Genomic DNA, 22,623 nt, shown 5'->3' with positions numbered 1-22,623 from the left:
ATGGCTTTGTTATGGAAGGTTTGGGAATTGCATCCTTTTAGGTGGTTGTAGAATTTAACGGTTATTTTCTGGATTTTGATAATTAGCCGGTATCGGCCTAATTCTGCTCTGCATGTATTATTTGGTGTTTTACGTTGTACATGGAGGATATTTTTGCAGAATTCTGCATGCGGAGTCTCAATTTGGTGTTTGTCCCATTTTGTGAATTCTTGGTTGGTGAGCAGACCCCATACCTCAAAACCATAAAGGGCAATGGGTTCTATAACTGACTCAAGTATTTTTTATCTCTCAGTATAGTTGAGATAACTTAATCATTGAAAAAACGTATATTCTATCAAATAAACTCAAAGCAAACAAGCCATTATTTTTTGGTTGTTGCCCAAATTCAAAACTCATTGACCTCCATACAAAAACGCCTTGTTTGGTGAGCGAAACAACGGAAAAACACCACCATCTGGAGGGCGACTGATTTTCCGCCGAGTTCGGCTTCTCTCTTTCACTTCCTCTCTGAAGATAGAATGCTTGATCGGCATTGTCGTCATCCTAGGCTAAGAGACTATTTATACTTCATATGAAATGTTGTCCTTGAAAGGTCGAGTATTGCTTTCTAAAGCTGAAGGTATCTCCAGATTTACTTATGCAGCCCAGTCCCTACATCTTGACAACAAAATAGGTCAAGCGGTTGACTAGGTGCTTCTGAACTTCATCTGGAAACATTTTACACATTATATTAGGAAATCTGTCGTTATGAACTCATATGAATATGGTGGTCTCAATTTTTTTGATTTTGCTACTTTGAATAAAACTTTTAAGATAAATTGGTATTTTTTTTTTTTTAAAGAATCCAACTTCAATTTGGAATTTCATCCCTCATTTTATCTTCTCCCGTTTTGGTGGCCTCAATGTTATGTTACTTTGTAACTATAACATTGATAAGATTCCTGCTAAATTTCTGCTTTTCATAGACAAGTATTCATAGCGTGGTCATTAATATATAAACACAATTTTTCCCCGCATAGGTATTTCATTTGGAACAATAAGGACATTTTGTATAGAAACAAGTCTTTATTTTTTAAGAACTGGTTCAATAATCTTATTCTGCTGGTGAGTCAACTTTTTAATGCAGAAGGATTTTTACTCAATTATGAGGAATTTTTATCTCGTTACAATATCCCTGTAACACCTAGAGAGTTCGCCAGAGTCTTTGATGCTATTCCATCTGAAACTCTCATGTTATTTAGAGGTGTAGCCAGACCTCACCTTCTTTACCTACCCTCACTTAATCCAGTTGACTCTCCAATAGGGAAATATGTTTCTCCTTGCTCCCTCAGAACAACAGATCTATACGTGCTTTTTTTTCAAAGGGATATTGTATCCATTCCTTATGTCACAAGTTACTGGAATACATTGGTCACTAATATCTGTTGGGAAAAAGTCTGGTTATTAAGACACAAATACTTGCTTGTTAACAAGGTCAAAGAGGTCTCTTTCAGAATGATCCATAAGTATTACCCTGCGAATCATTACCTGAAGAAACTCAAAAAAGACATTAACATTGATTGTACTTTTTGTGTTGAGCATCCAGAAACGGTTTCGCATTTATTTTGGCATTGTCTACATGTAAAACAATTATGGAAAGATATTCAAAGATTTATAATTGTTAATATTCTTGATGACTTTTGTTTGTTATGGGAGAATGTGCTGCTCGGTTTCCTTAACCATAACAAAGATAAAGAAAAACAGTTTTACCTCATAAATCTAATTGTGCTAATGGAAAAATGTCATATTCATAAATGTAAATTCACTAATAAAAAAACCACTCTTCCTGTTTCTATGAGGAATTCGAGCCGTAGATTAAGACCCTTCTACATTCATCTAATAAGAAAGCTGTTAAAACAATCAATATGTGTGTTTCTTTTAAGGTCTTTGTAATTTGTTGTACCCCCTAGCATATATTATCATTGTTTATTTATGTACTTATTGTATGTATACAGATGTTTCTACATTGGTAATAAAAAATACAAATAATAATACAAATAATGAAATAATAATACAAATTTAAAATAAAATAAAAATCATAATAAATGTAAACCTTAATATGAAATGTGGTCGGATACGCCGTATGGATGGTGTGACGCAATCGCGAAGCATCCAGAGGCACGCCAGGCCAAATTGAGCTCTTTACTGCATCGTTATGCGTCTCTCAAATGTTGTAACAATGCGGAGGGCGCCATATTGACATGATTGGTTGACGGTAGGTCCTGTACAAACACAAACTCACTTCCTTGACAACTTCCTTCCCAACAGCTCTGCACTGCTCGGCGAAGCTGACGTGCGAGCACGAGTTAGCCAGACAGACTACAATACTTCAATGATCAGAATACAAAACCAGAATGAACTGCTAAGTGACACAGTCTTACTTAGGTTGTGCCTGTTGATCATATGGTTATCTGCCCTCTCATTGGCTTGAATGGTCCTACCTGATCTCGCCTGCCGTCATTTATTGATCACAAGCTGTCACTCGGCTCTCTTGTTAATATAATAGATACTCTTTGCCTTCACATCTCCTCAACCAATCAACACTCACTTTGAGTAAGGACAGCCCCCTTTTTGTTGGCTATTTGCCGACGTACTTGAATTTGGTTTTAAGAGTTGCGTGAGAGAAGGTAAGGTAAACTCAATTACATTTTTTATTTTAAAGAGTGAAATAGATAAACATTCTTACTGTCCTGCAATAGGTAATATAGCCTACTGTTCTTCACACTGAATCGTATATAAGAGAGCATTGCGAAATGTTTTGGTTTCTTTAGTTTTGGAGAACACACTCAAGAAGAAAATATTTGTTTTCACAGTGGTGTGTGTGCAGGTAAGCACAGTAGGTTAGTATGACCCATCCTCCACATTCAGATTTTACCCAAAGGAATCATTGCTTTGGTCTTATTTGCCAATATTGTTTGGGCTGTCAATGACAAGCACATTTAGAATACAATGGATTCACTGATCAACAATTATGTTAAAGAATGACATTTTCTGAAGAAATATTCAATGCCAAATGTAGCTTTGTTTAGAATTAGGCCCATTATTGACAGTGAGTTCAATGCATAAATGTAAAAAGAAGGTTCAATGACATAATAACCAAGGTAAAATTGGACCCCTCCCTACATGTTGTAGGCTCTACGCATTATGTATTTGTCTAACAATTTATATTTATATGTTTGAATAAATTGTTACATGTACCCTACTGGGACCTGTAGGCTATAACTAGAAAAACAGTAAACTGTTGTAGGCTCTACGCATTATGTATTTGTCTAACAATTTATATTTATATGTTTGAATAAATTGTTACATGTACCCTACTGGGACCTGTAGGCTATAACTAGAAAAACAGTAAACTCGTGTTTCAAACAGCCACTATAGTTGGTCATGAGAATACTCGTTTTGTAACAACCATAGTTCAGTTATTCTTTATCTACAGCAGACTGATAGAACCAACTAACTGTAAATGGGAAGTCGATTAACATTTCTCTTTCCACCGTCTTAAGAAAACACCATAAGCTATTACTGTTGTGAGTGTGAGCAGTATTTTTTTGTTTTTGTCTTAAAATAATAATAAAAATAGTTAAACGGTACGCTAACCCATTCATAGACGCTAACTACGTTTAGCGCATATTGTTGATAGTATCTTCTGGCGCCGGAAGTTTCGTTAGGAGCTCCGATGCTTGTTCTGAACAATAAAACGGATCGCTTGCGTTCAGGTTTTGGGAACTTACCTTTCATATCATCGAAAAAATAATAATATATATTTTTTTTAAAGGGTAAATTACTACACACCTTATTTAGGGTTAGTGTTCCCACATGGCCATATCTCCACGTTACAGCGTGCATTTACGAAAGACAAACAACCGGAAGACAGTGCTAAATAGCTACAGTGCCTTCAGAAAGTATTCACACCCCATTACTTTTCCACATTTTGTTGTTTTACAAAGTGGGTTTAATATTGATTTAATTGTCAATTTTTGTCAATCTACACAAAATACTAATGTCAAAGTGGAATAAAATTGTAACATTTGTGTGTGTGTATATATATGAAAGATTAGTGTTTTATTTATCTTGATTACATAAGTAGTAAGGGGAATCAATTCCTGTCAGAATCACCTTTGGCAGCGATTACAGCTGTGTTTTTCCAGAGTATCTTAAAACCTCTCTGGGGTATGTGGGACGCTAGCGTCCCAGCTGCAGGACACACTCGCCAACAGCCAGTGAAATAGCAGAGCGCCAAATTCAAAACAACAAAAATCTCACAATTCAAATTTCTCAAACAAACTATTATATCCTATTTTAAAGATACACTTCTCGTTAATCCAACCACAGTGTCCGATTTCAAAAAGGCTTTATGACGATAGCATAACATTAGATTATGTTAGGACAGCGCCTAGACAAGAAAAACCACACAGCCATTTTCCAAGCAAGGAGAGGTGTCACAAAAAACAGAAATACAGCTAAAATTAATCACTAACCTTTGATGATCTTCATCAGATGGCACTCATAGGACTTCATGTTACACAATACATGTATGTTTTGCTCGATAAAGTTCATATTTCTATCCAAAAACCCCATTTTACATTGGCGTGTAATGTTCAGAAATGTTTTGCCTCCAAAAACTTCCGGTGAATGAGCACATCAATTTACAGAAATACTCATCATAAACGTTGATAAAATATACAACTGTTATTCAAAGAATTATAGATACACTTCTCCTTAATGCAACCGCTGTGTCAGATTTCAAAAAAGCAAACTTTGCAATAATCTGAGTACAGCGCTCAGACATCAAAACAAGCCATACAGATACCCGCCATTTTGGAGTCAACAGAAATGACAAAAATGACATTATAAATATTCACTTACCTTTGATGATCTTCATCGGAATGCACTCCCAGGATTCCAGTTCCAGAATAAATGTTTGTTTTGTTCGATAAAGTTAATCTTTATGTCCAAATACCTCCATTTTGTTCACGCGTTCAGTCAAGTAATCCAAATTCACTGTGCTCGCGCAGTAAGTTCAGACGAAAAGTCAAAAAAGTTATTACAGTTCATAGAAACATGTCAAACGATGTATAGAATCAATCTTTAGGATGTTTTTATCATTAATCTTCCATAATATTCCAACCCGACGATTCCTTTGTCTTCAGAAATGAAAAGGAGCACACCTAACTCTCACGGGAGTGCGTGCGATTGAGCTCATATCATTTTCTCAGTCATCTGACTCCATATGCTCTTATTTTCTCCCCATTCACACTAGAAGCATGAAACAACGTTCTAAAGACTGTTGACATCTAGTGGAAGCCTTAGGAAGTGCAAAATGACCCCACAGACACTGTGTATTAGATAGGCAATCACTTGAAAAACTACAAACCTCAGATTTCCACACTTCCTGGTTGGATTCTTTCTCAGGTTCTTGCCTGCCATATGAGTTCTGTTATACTCACAGATGTCATTCAAACAGTTTTAGAAACTTCAGAGTGTTTTCTATCCAAATCTACTAATGATATGCATATCCTACCTTCTCGGCCTGAGTAGCAGGCAGTTTACTATGGACACGCTTTTCATCCGGACGTCAAATTACTGCCCCCTACCCAAGAGAGGTTAAGAGCTTTCCAAACCTGGCTTGTGCACCATTTGCCCATCATTCTTTAAAAAATTCTTCAAGCTCTGTCAAATTGGTTGTTGATCATTGCTAGACAACCATTTTCAGGTCTTGCCATAGATTTTCACTCAGATTTATTTCTAAACTATAACTCGGCCACATTCACTGTCTTCTTGGTAAGAAACTCCAGTTCAGATTTGGCCATGTGTTTTTAGGTTATTGTCCTGCTGAAAGGTGAATTCATCTCCCAGTGTCTTGTGGAAAGCAGACTGAACCAGCTTTTTCTTTGGGAGTTTGCCTCTGCAGTCCTTAACGATTACAAGCATACCATAACAGGATGTAGCCACCACTATGCTTGATAATATGGAGAGTGGTTCTCAGTAATGTGTTGTATTGGGTTGTCCCCAAACATAACACTTTGTATTCAAGACAAAAAGTTAATTGCTTGCAACATTTTTTGCAGTATTTCTTTAGTGCCTTGTTGCAAACAGGATGCTTGTTTTGGAATATTTTTATTCTGTACAGGCTTCCTTCTTTTCACTCTGTCTATTAGTTTAGTATTGCATTGGCCTCATGGTGAAATCCCTGAGCGGTTTCCTTTTTCTCCCGGGCAACTGAGTTAGGAAGGACGCCTGTATCTTTGTAGTGAAACACTTTGTAGTGATAGTAGACCCACTCTAATTCGCTTACCGCCCCAACTGATCCACAGATGACGTAATCTCAATCGCACTCCACACTGCCCTTTCCCACCTGGACAAAAGGAACACCTATGTGAGAATGCTGTTCATTGACTACAGCTCAGCGTTCAACACCATATTGCCCTCAAAGCTCAGCACTAAGCTAAGGACCCTGGGACTAAACACCTCTCTCTGCAACTGGATCCTGGACCTCCTGACGGACTGGTAAGGGTAGGCATCAACACATCTGCCCTGCTGATCCTCAACAGGGGTGTGTGCTTAGTCCCCTCCTGTACTCCCTGTTCACTGACGACTGCATCGCCAGGCACGACTCCAACAGCCTATAGGGAGGTCAGAGACCTGGCAGTGTGGTGCCAGGACAACAACCTCTCCCTCAATGTGAGCAAGACAAAGGAGCTGATCGTGGAATACAGGAAACGGCTCCCATTAACATCGACGGGGCTGTAGTGGAGCGGGTCGAGAGATTCAAGTTCCTTGGTGTCCACATCACCAACAAACTATTGTGGTCCAAACACACCAAGACAGTCGTGAAGAGGGCATGACAACAGCTTTTCCCCCTAAGGAGACTGAAAAGATTTGGCATGGGTCCCCAGATCCTCAAAGTTCTATAGCTGCACCATCGAGAGCATCCTGGCCGGTTGCATCACCGCCTGGTATGGCAACTGCTCGGCATCCATCCGTAAGGCACTATATAGGTTGTGCGTATGGCCCAGTACTTCACTGGGGCCAAGGTTCCTGCCATCCAGGACCTATATACTAGGCAGTGTCAGAGGAAGGCCCAAAAAATTGTCAGACTCCAGTCACCCAAGTCATAGACTGTTCTCTCTGCTACGGCACGGCAATCGTTACTGGAGCGCCATGTCTAGGTCCAAAAGGCTCCTTATCAGCTTCTACCCCCAAGCCATAAGACTGCTGAACAATTCATCAAATGGCCCCCCTTTGTTTTTACACTGCTGCTACTCGCTATGCATAGTCACTTTACCCCTACCTACATGTACAAATTACCTCAACTAACCTATACCCCCGCATATTGACTTGGTACCAGTACCCCCTGTATATAGCCTCGTTATTGTTATTTTGTTACTTTTAATAACATTTTTACTTTAGTTTATTTAGTAAATATTTTTCTGCATCTTTGGTTAAGGGTTTGTAATTAAGCATTTCACAGTAAGGTTTATACCTGTTGTATTTGGCGCATGTGGCAAATAACATTTTATTTTATTTGACTAGGTGTATTGATACACCATCCAAAGTGTAAATAATAACTTCAACATTATCAAAGGGATATTCCATTTATGCTTTTCTTTGTGGGGTACAGAGATGAGGTAGTCATTCAAACATCATGTTAAGCACTATTATTGCACACAGTGAGTCCATGCAACTTATTATGTGACATTTTTACCCCTGAACTTATTTATGCTTGCCGTAACAATGGGGTTGAATACTTATTGACTCAAGACATTTCAGCTCTTCATTTTGTATTAATTTATACACATTTCTAAAAACATAGTTCCACTTTGACATTATGGGGAATTGTGTGTAGGCCAGCAATGACAAAATCTCAATTTAATCCATTTTCAATTCAGGCTGTAACACAACAAAATGTGGAAAAAGTCAAGGGGTGTGAATACTTTCTGAAGGTATTCACACCGTAATAGAAGAAGGTCACCAGAAGCATATTGTAAATGAATAAATACAGTCAGCTGCAACTGTGATAAAGCCGGTTAGAACAGTGTACAGTAAGTGTATATTTAGCATTTGTGAAATTATTTTGATGTGATATGAAAGTAAAGGGCTTTATCTTTCTAGAACCGTATTGCAATTGAGAATCAATTCACGTTTAGAAAGAGTTTTTGGGTACCAGAGCCAGTCTACCTCTGAAACTAACATATAAGGTCATTGGACCTTAAGGAGTAAGAGTAGCTCCTCGAGTACATTCATGGGCAAGTCATGAGAATACTCCTTGTTGTTATCTGTGACAACCAGCTCAGTTCTTCTTTATCTGTAACAGACTGATGAGGTAAATTACCCTTTGCTTCTTGAAAGTCCTATATCTTGAAAACTTGACTGCTGAAAGGCAAAACATTTTGTTACTGTATCAACAGTAGACTAATGGAAAAAAATATCAAAAGATAATTATTTTGTAGATTTTTCCTTTTAAAGGGCAATTCCATCACTTTTCAACCTTATTGGTTATCTCCATCACAATACAAAGTCTACATATTTGAAAACGGCACATTTTCTATGTTTTGTGTAACAAGAAATAGTTCTACATCATGCGAAGCCAGAACCCTCTCGCTAGAAACTCATTGCAGGTTTTGAAAACACTTTTTGCTTTCAATCCCACCCCGTGATGACACAGAAGCATTTTATAGGATCTTTCTTCTCATAGAAATGCTCTGTTTTCAGATATGTAGACACTGGTTTGGTACGAGGGCCATAACTAGGGTTTGAGTTTTAGTGAAATCCGGAAGGTGAAACTTAACAATTTTTTTTTAAATATATATATATATATTTTTTTTGGAAAACAGCAAAAACAAGAAACAATCACCCCGGCCATTATGGCTGCTCTAGGTTCATTCACTTCAGTCGATTTACAAAAAAACACAAACACAGCCTATCTATACAATTGTAATGTTATACCCTTGAAAGGTGGGAAATATGATAAATGATTCACACTGACACGTAGCATCAGCGACGAAACAAAAACATATTACATTTTTGAACTGTATTGTTTGCATTTTGATTGCGTTTTAATGTAGTCCTATAGGAAAGATGTTCATACTGAAACATATATATTTTTATGTTCCTAACATGTTTGATGAGATTAGTGCAGATTTTCTCAGGGGACCCCAAGTTTGGGAACCACTGTACCAACCTCTCTGTCTGTCCTGTCTGTCCTGTCTGTCTGTCTGTCTGTCTGTCTGTCTGTCTGTCTGTCTCTGTTTTTTTAATATTTTTTATATTATTCATTTCACCTTTTATTTAACCAGGTAGGCCAGTTGAGAACAAGTTCTCATTTACAACTGCGACCTTGCCAAGATAAAGCAAAGCAGTTGACAAAAACAACACAGAGTTACACATAAACACATGTACAGTCAATAACACAATAGAAAAATCTATGTACAGTGTGTGCAAATGTAGGGAGGTAAGGCAATAAATAGGCCATGGAGGCGAAATAATTACAATTTAGCATTAACACTGGAGTTGTAGATGTGCAGATGATGATGTGCAAGTAGAGATACTGGGGTGCAAAAGAGCAAGAGGATAAGTAACAATATGAGGATGAAATAGTTGGGTGTTTTCTATTTACAGATTGGCTGTGTTCAGGTACAGTGATCTGTAAGCTGCTCTGACAGCTGATGCTTAAAGTTAGAGAGGGAGATGTAAGACTCCAGCTTCAGTGATTTTTGCTATTCGTTCCAGTCATAGAACGCCACAGGATGTTTTTATGATGGTCAAGGGCAGTCAAGTCTGGGGTGAACCAAGGGCTATATCTGTCCTTAATTCTGCTTCCTCCTGCATGCATTGCAGCCTGCCTCAGCCTCTCCACTGAGCTCCATATCACTGTCTCAGTAGCCTACTCTCTGTAAAGTTGGCTTCTTACTTCATCCTTCTAGCTGGCTAAGTAGTACTAGCCAGAGCCCTTCAACGTTACTGTGATAGAAGTATCTGCCATCAGATACCCACCTGACTGAAATATCTATAAGCGACTATTTACTACTTGTGCACTCATTCTCCGAGAGTCGTTTTTTGTTTGTTTGGGATGTCTGTAGACACATCAGGAGTCATGGGCCGGTTTTAAAATGGCCTTTTATCTGGCATCTTGCAAAACACAGTCGTTTCTAGACTATTTGCCTATTGAGCCGACTGTGAACTAGAGTAGTTCGTTCCGCATTTCCCTCGACCTGTGCCGCGAGAGTGCGGAGTTAGCCGTTTAAGAGAGTGGTGAATGTGCTGCTAAAAAGGCAAATCCAGGGGATGCAGGCGAACATAACGAACAAACCACTGTTCATGATTCCACTCTTTCGCAAAGAGGCAGGCGCGATTAGAACTGTCAGATGCTCAAAAATATGAGCATTCTGAGCTTTGATCAACGCTGGGAGCAATATTTAAATGTTGACCCGTAATTGATTTTCTTTATTTTGTGCTTGTTACAGCCTGAATTCAAAATTGATTAAAAGTTTTTTTTACCCATCTACACACAATTCCCAATAATGATAAAGTAGTGCCTTGCGGTCAGAGGCCGAGCATTTGCCATACCAGGCAGTGATGCAACCCGTCAGGATGCTCTCGATGGTGCAGCTGTAAAACCTTTTGAGGATCTGAGGACCATTGCCAAATCTTTTCAGTCTCCTGAGAGGGAATAGGTTTTGTCGTTCCCTCTTCACGACTGTCTTGGTGTGCTTGGATGATGTTAGTTTGTTGGTGATGTGGACGCCAAGGAACTTGAAGCTCTCAACCTGCTCCACTACAGCCCCATCGATGAGAATGGGGGCGTGCTCGGTCCTCCTTTTCCTGTATTCCACAATCATCTCCTTAGTCTTGGATCACGTTGAGGGAGAGGTTGTTGTCCTTGCACCACACAGTCAGATCTCTGACCTCCTCCCTATAGGCTGTCTCATCGTTGTCGGTGATCAGGCCTACCACTGTTGTCATCAACTTAATGATGGTGTTGGAGTTGAGCCTGGCCATGCAGTCATGAGTGAACAGAGGTTACAGGAGGGGACTGAGCAAGCACCCCTGAGGGGCCCCCTGTTGAGGATCAGCGTGGTGGATGTTTTTACCTACCCTTACCACCTGGGGGCGGCCGGTCAGGAAGTCTAGGATCCAGTTGCAGAGGGAGGAGTTTAGTCCCAGGTTCCTTAGCTTAGTGATGAGCTTTGAGGGCACTATGGTGTTGAACGCTGAGCTGTAGTCAATGAATAGCATTCTCACATAGGTGTTCCTTTTGTCCAGGTGGGAAACGGCAGTGTGGAGTGCAATGGAGATTGCATGATCTGTTGGTGCAGTATGCAAATTGGAGTGGGTCTAGTAGGGTTTCTGGGATAATGGTGTTGTGAGCCATGACCAGCCTTTCAAAGCATTTTATGGCTACAGACGTGAGTGCTACGGGTCGGTAGTCATTTAGGCAGGTTACCTTAGTATTCTTGGGCACAGGGACTATGGTGGTCTGCTTGAAACATGTTGGTATTACAGACTCCGACAGGGAGAGTTTGAAAATGTCAGTGAAGACACTTGTCAGTTGGTCAGCGCATGCACGGATTAAACGTCCTGGTAATCCATCTGGCCCAGTGGCCTTGTGAATGTTGGCCTGTTTAAAGGTCTTACTCACATCGGCTGCGGAGAGCATGATCACAAAGTCATCTGGAAGAGCTAATGCTCTTATGCATGCTTCAGTGTTACTTGCCTCAAACCGAGCATAGAAGTTATTTAGCTCGTCTGGTAGGCTTGTCACTGGGCAGCTCTCGGCTGTGCTTCCCTTTGTAGTCTGTAATAGTTTGCAAGCCCTGCCACATATGACGAGCATCGGAGCCGGTGTAGTAGGATTCGATCTTAGTCCTGTATTGAGGCTTTGCCTGTTTTGATGGTTCGTCGGAGGGCATAGCGGGATTTCTTATAAGCTCCTTGAAAGCAGCAGCTCTACCATTTAGCTTAGTGCGACTTTTCCCTGTAATCCATGGCTTCTGGTTGGTGTCTGTACGTACGGTCACTGTGGGGACGACGTCCTCGATGCACTTATTGATAAAGCCAGTGACTGATGTGGTGTACTCCTCAATGCCATTGGAAGAATCCCGGAACATATTTCAGTCTGTGCTAGCAGAACAGTCCTGTAGTTTAGCATCTGCTTCATCTGACCACTTTTTTATAGACTGAGTCACTGGTGCTTTCTGCTTACATTTTTTCTTGTAAGCAGGAATCAGGAGGATAGTGTTATGGTCAGATGTGCCAAATGGAGGGCGAGGGAGAGCTTTGTACGCGTCTGTGTGTGGAGTAAAGGTGGTCTAGAATTATTTTCCTTCAGGTTGCACATTTAACATGCTGATAGCAATTTGGTTAAACTGATTTAAGTTTCCCTGCATTAAAGTCACCAGCCACTAAGAGCGCTGCCTCTGGACGAGCGTTTTCCTGTTTGCTTTATGGCGGAATACAGCTCATTTAGTGCGTTTTTAATGCCAATCTCGCTCTGTGGTGGAATGTAGACAGCTATGAAAAATACAGATAAACTCTCTAGGTAGTTAGTGTGGTCTACAGCTTATCATGAGATACTCTACCTCAGGCAAGCAAAACCTTGAGACTTCCTTAGATATCGTGCACCAGCAGTTGTTTACACAAATGCATAGGCCCCTGCCCCATGTCTTACCAGAGGCTGCTGTTCTGTCTTGCTGATAGTGTATAACCCACCAGCTGTATGTTAATGTCGTCGTTCAGCCACGACTTGGTGAAACACAAGATATTACAGTTTTGAATATCCCATTTTGAAGGATATGTGCTTTCAGTTCGCCCCATTTATTTTCCAGCAATTGAACGTTCGCTATCAGAACGGAAGGCAAGGGCAGATTAGTCACTTGTCGCCTGATCCTCGCAAGGCACCCTGATCTTTTGCCTCAATCTCAGTTTCCTTTTCCAGCGAATCACGGGGTTTGGGCCTAGTCGGGTGTCTGCACTATATCCCTGGTGTCCGACTCATTGAAGAACTCCTCATCCAATTTGAGGTGAATAATCCCAGTTCTGATGTCCAGAAGCTCTTTTCAGTCATAAGAGACGATAGCAGCAACATTATGTACAAAACAAGGTACGAACAATGCGAAAAAACAAACAAAATAGCAGGATTGGTTGAGAGCCGATAAGACAGCAGCCCTACCCTCCGGCACCATCATCTGTACACATAGGTTGACAATACACAGGTTGACACAAAATATGGCTCAATTCAGTTGTTTCAGAGTAAGAGCAATAAGAGCTACGACGCTAATGTTCTCTGGGTGTCACTGAGTAGACTGATACCCCATGTCATTGATCCACAATCCATAGGTAAAGCTGTACAGTGAAATAAGTATGCCCCCAATGCAATTCTAAAGTATAATACATCCAATGTAATTTCAACAGATTTTTGTCAAATTAACAAATTGTCTTTTGTTGATTTTATATAACATTCCCACCTTGTTTAGCATGATCTATTCAATTATGGCGTAATTATACTATTTGTATTAATTTGCATTACTGTCGATGACGTACTTTTATTTTGAAAGCTAACCGCAAAGTCCACTATTGTGGCTAATCCTTATTGTGGCTAGCTTCACATAGATGGGTCCGACCACCATTAATCAAATAAGAACTGTCTTATCAATTCGGGTTATTTTAGATGATTACACCTAGCTATGTAGTTAGCAAACTATAGCTACTGAAACAGATTGTCGTTTTGCTATGTTTTTGGGGAAGAACATTGTTTGCATCCATGCGCTAGCTAGCTTTATTTAATGACCAGCACTGTGGGTGCGCGAGACAACTTTACCAGCATCATAGCATACGTATTGATGAATCGTTATGACATATGAAGTGTAATCAATGTGTAATAACTACCTAAAAAAAAGTATGAACGCGTTAAATTAAAATGTTAAAATGTGACGTGCAGTCATATTCAGGTCTTGATTGGTCAACAAGCTTAATTGACACGTCAAATAGTGTTATTTGACACGCAAAGACCCAAACGGTGTTCCATAGAATGAGAAATCCTGGTTGAGAATGAAACGACTGAACAAATGAACAATGAAACAACAGCACAGCAAGTAAGTGAAATAAATAGGTTTTGATTATGTTTTACTGGTAATGGGGATATATGTAAATGCCAACAAAATATTTTTTTTGTTCTGTGTGTGTGTGTGACATTTTTATTTAACTAGGCAAGTCAGTTAAGAACAAATTCCTATTCACAATGACGGCCTACCCCGGACGACGCTGGGCCAATTGGGCGCCACCCTATGGGACTCCCGATCACGGCCGGATGTGATACAGCCTGTATTCGAACCAGGGACTGTAGTGACGCCTCTTGCACTAAGATGCAGTGCCTTAGACCATTGCGTCCATGTGTGTGTAACTATTTAACTGTACTAGAATGCTTAAAAGGCCATTAAAATGTTAAATATCGGTATATTTTAATTTTTTTTGTAAAGGAAAATATCGGTATGGCCAGAAATCTCATATCGGTGCATCACTAAAACGAACCATGGCAGAGCTAGTGCCTACAAAATGACGCCATTACTATTTTTTCACAATGAGCTATGATTTGCATTTATACAGTTAGAAATTCCTTGGCTTTTAAAGACTGCAAAAGGCATAATTGGCTGACCTTGAATATCAAATGCTAGTGTAAGAGCAGTTATTGATATGACTGTGAGCGTGAACCAAACAAAGTAAGGTGAATGACTGCTTGCATATCTCCAACCACAATGGCTATTGTGGTGATGTTATAAATACTGGGGTAATCCTCCAGCATAATAGGTAACATTTGGGTTTAGATTAAGTAACATGTAGACAATCAAATCGGTGCAATAGCAGGAGTATAAGGGGAGAATGCCCACACTGTGCAAGGATGGCGATAGGCCACATCCTCACACAACTGTAAATCGGAAGTCAACTAACATTTTCCTCTTCCCACTTTCTCTTTATGAAGCGCCATCAAATAAAGTCAATATGGTTTTTCCATCCTCTCTGGCACCATACTGTAGGCCTATGTGTAAGCTATTGAGTAGACTAAGAATAATTTTGTCTTTTGTATGAATTCTTTAAAAAAAAAATTTTTTTTAAGAAATTGTAAGCTAGCTGAGAAGCAGAATAAGCATAGATCTACCCATGACCAAAAATGCCATTAGTCAGTTACAGTATGTTGTATGACCCTGAACTCTCATACAAACTCCATCTTCATAACCTTCATTATAACCTCCTGCATTGTCTTGTCTTTCCAGATGCCGGGTCCACATCTCCTGTTAGTGGTGGTGGTGGCTGTGTGTTTAATAAAGACAGCCTCTGGCTTCGCCAATGGGAAAGTGTCTCAGGCGTGCGGAGATATGATACCACAGCATGGGCATGACTCCAGCTCTAAACCTGCTCCTTATAACATCACCCTGGACAATCCCACATTCAGCCCTGGTGACCATATCACAGGTAGCCTACTATATATTTGTTTCTGGTTTTATATAGGGATAGCGCTGTTCAATATCAACATTAGTGTTCACATCGGTGTAAATGTGCCCGAGTTAGCAAAATAGCTAATTCTCATCCATAATCCCTGGAATATTTCAAAGAGCATATTTAACTGAAAAAGTTTTGTATTCTAGAAACATTCTCCTGCCAGTGTGCTGTTGAGCAAGGCAATTAACCCCAAAACTGCTCCCGTGGGTGCTGCACTGTGTCTTACCCATTCCTCCTACCTCTTTGTGGGTGTGTGTATTTGTGTGTCTGGGGGGGGGGGGGGGGGGGGGGGGGGTTGGGACAATGGAAAAATGAAAATGTCTTGAGTTTTTTTTCTTTCTATTAACAGTGACTTTGCTGGTTGTTCCCACATCTGGGAGCATCTCCTTCAAAGGTTTCCTGATTGAAGCGAGGGATGCTGAGAACCCGGACGGTCCTGCTGTTGGATCATTCAGCCTCCTCAACCCTTCTGAGTCACAGCTCCTACATTGTGGCCACACACAGGTAGAGATGATGATACCCGACCTCAATTATATACTACATGATTGCTGGAAACACAAGCTAAGTATTGTAAAGCTCTGGCTGTCTGGAATTACTATTCGGTTGCGTTTGAATATCATGTCGTCTTCAACAACCTTCACCAGCCATATCATTAGTAAAACAGACAAGATGCTACTTGTCTCAGCCACACACCTCAATGGAGTTAGTACTGTGTAAGAGAAGTTTATTGTATGATACGCAACCCTGTCATTTTGAAGGGATCTGCAGTAAGCCACACCAGCAAATCCAAGAAGACAGAGATACAGGCCGTGTGGGAGGCTCCAAAAAACCCCCCAGCCGGTGTCCAGTTTCTGTGCGTAATTATCTCCTTTATTCTCATTATGCCAATCGCTAACTGTGATATTCTTCCATTCTATTGCTAATGTGTTGATGTTGTTGTACTGAATCAGAATGTCACTACTCACTATCAATACTGACAGCTATGTAAGTTGCATTGGATAAAAATCTTCTGCTAAATGACATTATTATTATTATTATTATTATTATCATTATTATATTGTTGTTTCAGGGCCACAGTGGTGCAGAAGTATAAAGTCTACTGGGTGCAGATCCCAGGGCCGGTGGTGTCTCTGAATGGGGCGACTGGGGTTCCACCACCAAACCCCACCCCCACCACCACTACTACTGCTGTGACCACAACTCTGTCTGCACTGACCAGACCTGTGAGTCACTCACCACCAGGATTGTCTCTAAGTATAGACAGAAGAGACTGAGGATGAATCAGCATAATGTTTACACTGACCGACAGGCTGTGGATGATGATTATGTGTGATGGTGGTGGTGATGATAGGTGATGGAGAATTTAACCCTCTCCCTCTCTTCCTCAGTTCAGCTCAGAGGGTTGTGGTAGGAGTAAGTCATGTCTGCGTGACCCTGTGGGATGTGACCCAGGCAGAGACCCCCTGTGCTTTTTCCTCTCCTTCACTCCAGAGGAGCGGACTGTGCTGTTTGAGCTCAGTGGACCAGCTGATGGATACCTGTCCTTTGCCTTGTCACTGGACAAATGGATGGTTGGTATGACCCCATAAAGACTACCAAATAAGTATTCTATAACCACTTGGAGCTTGTGTGGACTTAAATGATATGCCAAATCTAGGGCTACTATCTGGGGTATTTCAATATGGCATATGCACAGTGAGATTTGTTTTATGAAGTCTTACAATATAATTATAACTCATTAGAGTTTTGTATTTATGTGTAGGGGAATGATGATGTATACCTGTGTGTGAGAGATGGGGACAGTGTGGACATCAATGCTGCTTATGTCTCTGGCCGAACTCACCCTGAATTGGCCTCTGAGGTATACACAATTTATGTTTTGCAAAGTTCTGATAAAAATATGAAATAATAGTTTTGTGACTGTTTGTGAATGTTTGTTTTTGTGTTATTTGTTTGTTGCTCGTTTGTTTTAGATGGTTGTTTCATAGATTGACCTCTATAGTACCTAACTGATCTTTGACCTGTGACCTTTTTGTGTTCTCTCTAGAATGTTCTTTCAGACACAGCTTGGCAGCTGGCAGATGGGGTCATTCAGTGTCGCTTCCGTAGAGACATACTCCTCCCCCGTAAGATTGAGAGCAGGTTCAGCCTGGACCAGAGCTACTTCCTGTTCATTGCCCACGGGAGGGCTGAAGATGGTATGACCATGTGTCTTTATGTAATGCTTTTCCTATTTCTTTACCAACCTTTGGTCGTATACTATAGTCTCATACATATTATTGATTATTCCTATTGTGCCAGATATATTGTAGATGCTGGTACTGAACTTGACATCTACTGTGGTTAGATTAAACATTCCTGACCTCAACCCCTCATTGTTGACTCAGGTGTGGGCTAACCTGTGCCAAGTGTTTTGAACGAGCTCACTGCTGTTTTGTACGTGGGATTTCTGGTTTAAGCTGTGATTATCTAGTACAGTAGTCATACCTGCCATATGTGTGAATCACGTGCCAATAATAAATCATTGGTAAATAGTTCCAACATCTATTTACCACAATGCTTAACTGGCAGTGCTGGATCTAGTGTTGGTGCCAGACAAAGACATTTTACATTATCTTCATCCATCCATCTTAAGGTGTGATCTATAGACATGACCGGCAGCCTCTGATATCCACTCATCAGACAGTCATCACAGGTCCCCCCGAGAATCTAGCTGGCTCCAGGTCTCCCCTGCTCATCAAGTTCCATGGTAAGCCTGTAGTTTACAGAAAGATAAGCCTTTTATGACCTGCTTTGTTTGAATAGGAAGTGTTGTAACAAAGACATACATACATTTCATTAGTTAATATAACACATGTTTAACACTTAAGTTCCATACACTTGTTTCAGTATATGTCTGGCGCATACAAACACAGAGAACGAGGTGTATATCCCTCTGTATCCCCAGGTGTGTTTATGCTTGTGGCCTGGATGACGACAGTGACCACAGGGGTCATCATCGCACGCTACTTCAAACACGACTGGCCAGAAACAAGACTATTTGGACGCAGGCTATGGTTTCAGGTAAAGACTGTTTATTTAAAGTGTTTTGTCTTGATTAATATATTTGGTTAATTCTATTCTTGTTATCAGAGATGAGTTAGTGATGGATAATGCTCAAACCACCATCTTTCTAATTTCCTCCTGAAAACGAGTGTTATTTCAACCATATTTTCACCATGGTGATGACGATGTAGTATTTTGGGAATGTCTCTACAGGTGCACCGAGCCTTGATGACCCTGACCGTGCTCCTTACCTGTGTGGGATTCTCACTACCCTTCATCTACCGAGGTGGTTGGAGCAGGGTAAGACTGGAATACCTCCCTCGGTCATCACCACATGCTACACATCTGACAGTCAGTCACTCCATCTGTCTGTATTTCTGCCTGGCTGGCCATATATTGTGTCGTTATAATTTAGCTGCTTGTGTGTGTGTCTTAGACATTCAAAGAAATTCGATTCTGTCTTAACTGAATCATCACCACTCAGCTGTGTGTCATGTTCTCCCTCTTCTCTCATGCTGCCTCCTCCACCAAGCTGTCTGTCTGCCTTAGTCATTCTGGCCCTGCTGGACAGAGAAGGACAAGAGAGAGAATGTTGAGTGCTCTAGTGGAGCCAAGTAACCAATTATCACTGACTTACAAAGCTGAATAACTTGCATTCTGTCAGCGTGAGCATGTATGGGAGATCAATCATTTGTTGGAGTGACATTGATCGATGGTTGAAATTATCTGCACCTGTTTATCTTTTTAAGGAAGGCTTTTAATTTGTCAAATGTTTGTCCACTTTGCGTCCTGCCAAAATATATATTTTCATTTTGGTGCTATTCTCCTCAGTGACCATTTAGAGGTCACAATTCCCTTCAAGTGCTGCAGAGTCAGCAGACCAATTACAATTTAGTATACCTGCCAAAAATTCCAAGATATATATTTTATTTTGAGAGGCTGACTGTATCTTGTGTGCCAATTCAATTCCTGTTATTTACAGGGACTTCTGTACCCTGGATCCATTGATTTCATCCTCTGTCTTATCTTTCTCTGTGGTGTTACTGCACTGTTGTTCAGAGGTTCCTGTAGTGTTGTTCACCTCTACTGTGTCTAATTCTGTAATGTAATACTGTTGCTCTGCGCTGTCTCCATCAGCATGCCGGCTCCCACCCTTACCTGGGCTGTACTGTCATGGCTCTATCTTTTATCCAGCCTATCATGGCCCTCCTCAGACCCGCCGCAGACTCCTCACGGTACAACCTAAAGCCCCCTACAGGGATCAGTTTCTGAGATGCGCCAAACATGTTAGCTATCTATATTGTGTAGCAGGATCCAGTAATCAACTGTGCTGTATTTTACTGTCTTTCCACAGAAGGTACATATTCAACTGGATGCATTTGGGAACAGGCACTATTGCACGGGTACTTGCAGGTTAGAAATTCATCTTAATCCTGACATGACAATGTTGACATGATGATGAAGACGATTATTATCTTTATATACGGATAATGATGCCAACAATAAAAGCAATGTCTAGTACAATGACTACAACAGCAACAATGGTGTATCCAAACCTGGTGGTTGCAACAACCTTCTCTACCCTGTCAATCATAACCCAGTATCTCTCCTGTTGTAGTTGTGGCCATCTTCCTGGGTATTCAGCAGCAGGCCTTGCTTCTCCCTGGCCCCTGGTCCACTGGTGTCCTGGCAGGCTGCGTAGTCTGGGGAGTCCTGGTAGACCTGCTACTTGAGTTCCACAGTAAAGTAGTCATCGTAACAGGTTGGTTTCTTTTGATTTATTCAGGTAAATCTTTTTAAGAATAAATTACTCTTGACAATAACAACCTTCTCCAACCTGTTATTTTCTTTCCCACTTCCTATCCTTTCCAACAATTGTTAACTTTTAATATATCCCTGGTTTTGGAACTGCTGAATTAGACCTTATAACAATGCAATTATTTGACTGTTTAATAATCAATGTTGTTTTGCTTGGTGGGAAAAAATCAATTACACAGTCTGATTCCATTAAGCATAGAAGAGAATTGAAAACGGATTGTTTGGTGTGTGGGCAGGAATGCTAAGCAGGTTTAAATGTCAACAAAAAAGCACTAGTCTTTATAACGACAGACTTGATGTGGGTATGTAAAATCATTTTTCACTTGTTAAGATGTCTTCCTTGATTACAGTAATACATATTTCTCTCACAGTAATGTGTATATAAGGTTTAAATAAATATTAAATTGTTATTTTCAGGGATGTAGTAGTCACACAGAAAGCCAAATCTCTATGTATTCTATTGAATACTGGAACTCTGGTAAATCTCTAACCTCTGTACAGGGAGGACTCTTGCTGAGGACGAAGAAAAGATTCTGGGTACTCACTCGGATAGTGAGAGACAGAGAAAGGTAAGCTTGAAACAAATGTATAAACTATATATGTTTTGGATATATTTTTGAGAAGTTTTCTTTATAATAAGTTTGTCCACACTGATTTTATTTTTACTCCAATTTCTTTCAGGTATCTCGATTCAAAAAGATTGTCTTGGCGGTGTTCCTCATGGGAAATGTTGGATTTTTGTCTGTTCTCCTAAACACCATAAGAAATGTGTGACTGGGAATCACATACTCCTTGTTAGGGGTCATTGTAGACAATAATAGTATAGATTATGTATCGTATTTTGTATTACTTAAGCCATGTTGCTCTTTTTTACACACTACTGCCATTGCCTTTTTAAGATTCCACTGAACATATTAAAACGTGTCCTTAAATGGTAAATGGATGAACAACATTTGTATTTAAGAACAAAATCTGTCTGCTTATTTGAATAAATATGTTACATCATCTTAAGAGACTCTTTATAAATCATTCCCGCTGTCATTAAAATAAAGACTTTTGAACAAATGTATTCATACGTGGTATTTATTGTTGCACTAATCTATTGAACACTTGCAGTAAGAATACAAGGAAAATCACCTGAAAAATAATGTAATAAAGTGGCCTCTCTTATTTTAGGTAATTTCCTTACACAATTTAAAATGCTAGCAAGCAATACTGGTGGTTTTTGCAAAACAGTAACAAGTAAGCATACAAACATACTTAATGAAACAATGTCAATAATTTTTTTGTTTCATGAACTCAATGATCAGCGTTAAATGGCAATTCTCAAAAAATGGAGCTTGTTTAATACTCTGCCTCAATAATTATTTAAAAGCAGAAACATTTTCCTTCTTTGAAAATTGTAAACATCTGACATTTGTAGGGAAATGCACAATATAGAATTTTTTTTTTTTTTTATAAGCATTTTTTTTTTTACTATATCCCTTTTGATTCTGGAAATAGTATTTTATTTATTTTAAACATGGAATCTGTAATAAGGGGAAACGGCACCACTGGCTGCCCATCACCGTTGTTATTGTTTTTAAAATATCGCAAACAGATGTGGTGGTGTCACCATTAAAGATTCCAGCTTTAAGGGAATGTTAAAAATGTATTTCAATAAAACATGATTTCACATGGTGTATAATGTCCGTTCAACATATCTCAGTTTTCAGCTACTGATTGAATATATTTTTTGATACAAGTTACATGTTATAGTATTGTATCATACAGTATGTTATATGCCCACATCAATATTTCTGGAAAACACAGTACGAAAGTACAATAAATATAAGCTTCTTTCCTTTAGCAAGACAATACACCAAAATATGTTTTCAGATTTGCTCACATTAAAATTTCATAAAATGTTAGCATCTGTGGACTAAACATTACATTCATTTAACATTCAGGCATCTTGGCGGGCGAACACACACTATTTCCTGGCACTTCGACCAGAGAATCGATAACATTACAGAAGCAGCAAGTGTGGTTAAATGTCGCAACATGAAACAAACATGAGTTTGTAGCACTGCATTAAGTCTATTAACTCAGCTGAAAGTGGACAGACAATATTTTCACCAGTGTCTGCAGGTTGTACCCTGTTGTTCTTCACTCGGCAAACTCCCCAGCCTCCCAGCGCAGCGCCAAGGCGCTCTTACGCCTTCCACCGGCTCCATACACCTCAGGAAA

General features: G+C 39.9%; 2 protein-coding genes across 8 annotated transcripts in view; one reads left to right on the top strand and one right to left on the bottom strand.

The window, feature by feature from the left end:
- The window catches only part of frrs1b (ferric-chelate reductase 1b), a 27,046-nt gene extending 5,584 nt beyond the window's left edge, over window positions 1-21,462 (top strand). The window contains exons 1-16 of one of the 5 annotated variants that reach the window (XM_029698570.1): window positions 2,322-2,666; window positions 15,306-15,504; window positions 15,881-16,035; window positions 16,290-16,384; window positions 16,601-16,754; window positions 16,920-17,102; window positions 17,294-17,392; window positions 17,579-17,729; window positions 18,167-18,280; window positions 18,479-18,594; window positions 18,790-18,876; window positions 19,714-19,811; window positions 19,931-19,989; window positions 20,195-20,338; window positions 20,896-20,963; window positions 21,076-21,462. In XM_029698570.1, the coding sequence (XP_029554430.1) occupies window positions 15,306-15,504; window positions 15,881-16,035; window positions 16,290-16,384; window positions 16,601-16,754; window positions 16,920-17,102; window positions 17,294-17,392; window positions 17,579-17,729; window positions 18,167-18,280; window positions 18,479-18,594; window positions 18,790-18,876; window positions 19,714-19,811; window positions 19,931-19,989; window positions 20,195-20,338; window positions 20,896-20,963; window positions 21,076-21,168 (1,815 nt within the window). In that variant the 5' untranslated portion in view covers window positions 2,322-2,666 and the 3' untranslated portion in view covers window positions 21,169-21,462. The other 4 variants (XM_029698560.1, XM_029698579.1, XM_029698542.1 and 1 more) reach the window with 4 other exon arrangements.
- The window catches only part of palmdb (palmdelphin b), a 46,960-nt gene continuing 45,798 nt past the window's right edge, over window positions 21,462-22,623 (bottom strand). For all 3 annotated transcript variants that reach the window (XM_029698489.1, XM_029698498.1, XM_029698509.1), the window contains one exon: window positions 21,462-22,623. In XM_029698489.1, the coding sequence (XP_029554349.1) occupies window positions 22,543-22,623 (81 nt within the window). In that variant the 3' untranslated portion in view covers window positions 21,462-22,542.

This window comes from Salmo trutta, chromosome 2 (genome assembly GCF_901001165.1).
Source record: "Salmo trutta chromosome 2, fSalTru1.1, whole genome shotgun sequence".
Classification (NCBI taxonomy): Eukaryota; Metazoa; Chordata; class Actinopteri; order Salmoniformes; family Salmonidae; genus Salmo; species Salmo trutta.
The sequence above is the reverse complement of the archived record's forward strand: the minus strand, read 5'-3'. Positions and strand labels throughout refer to the sequence as shown.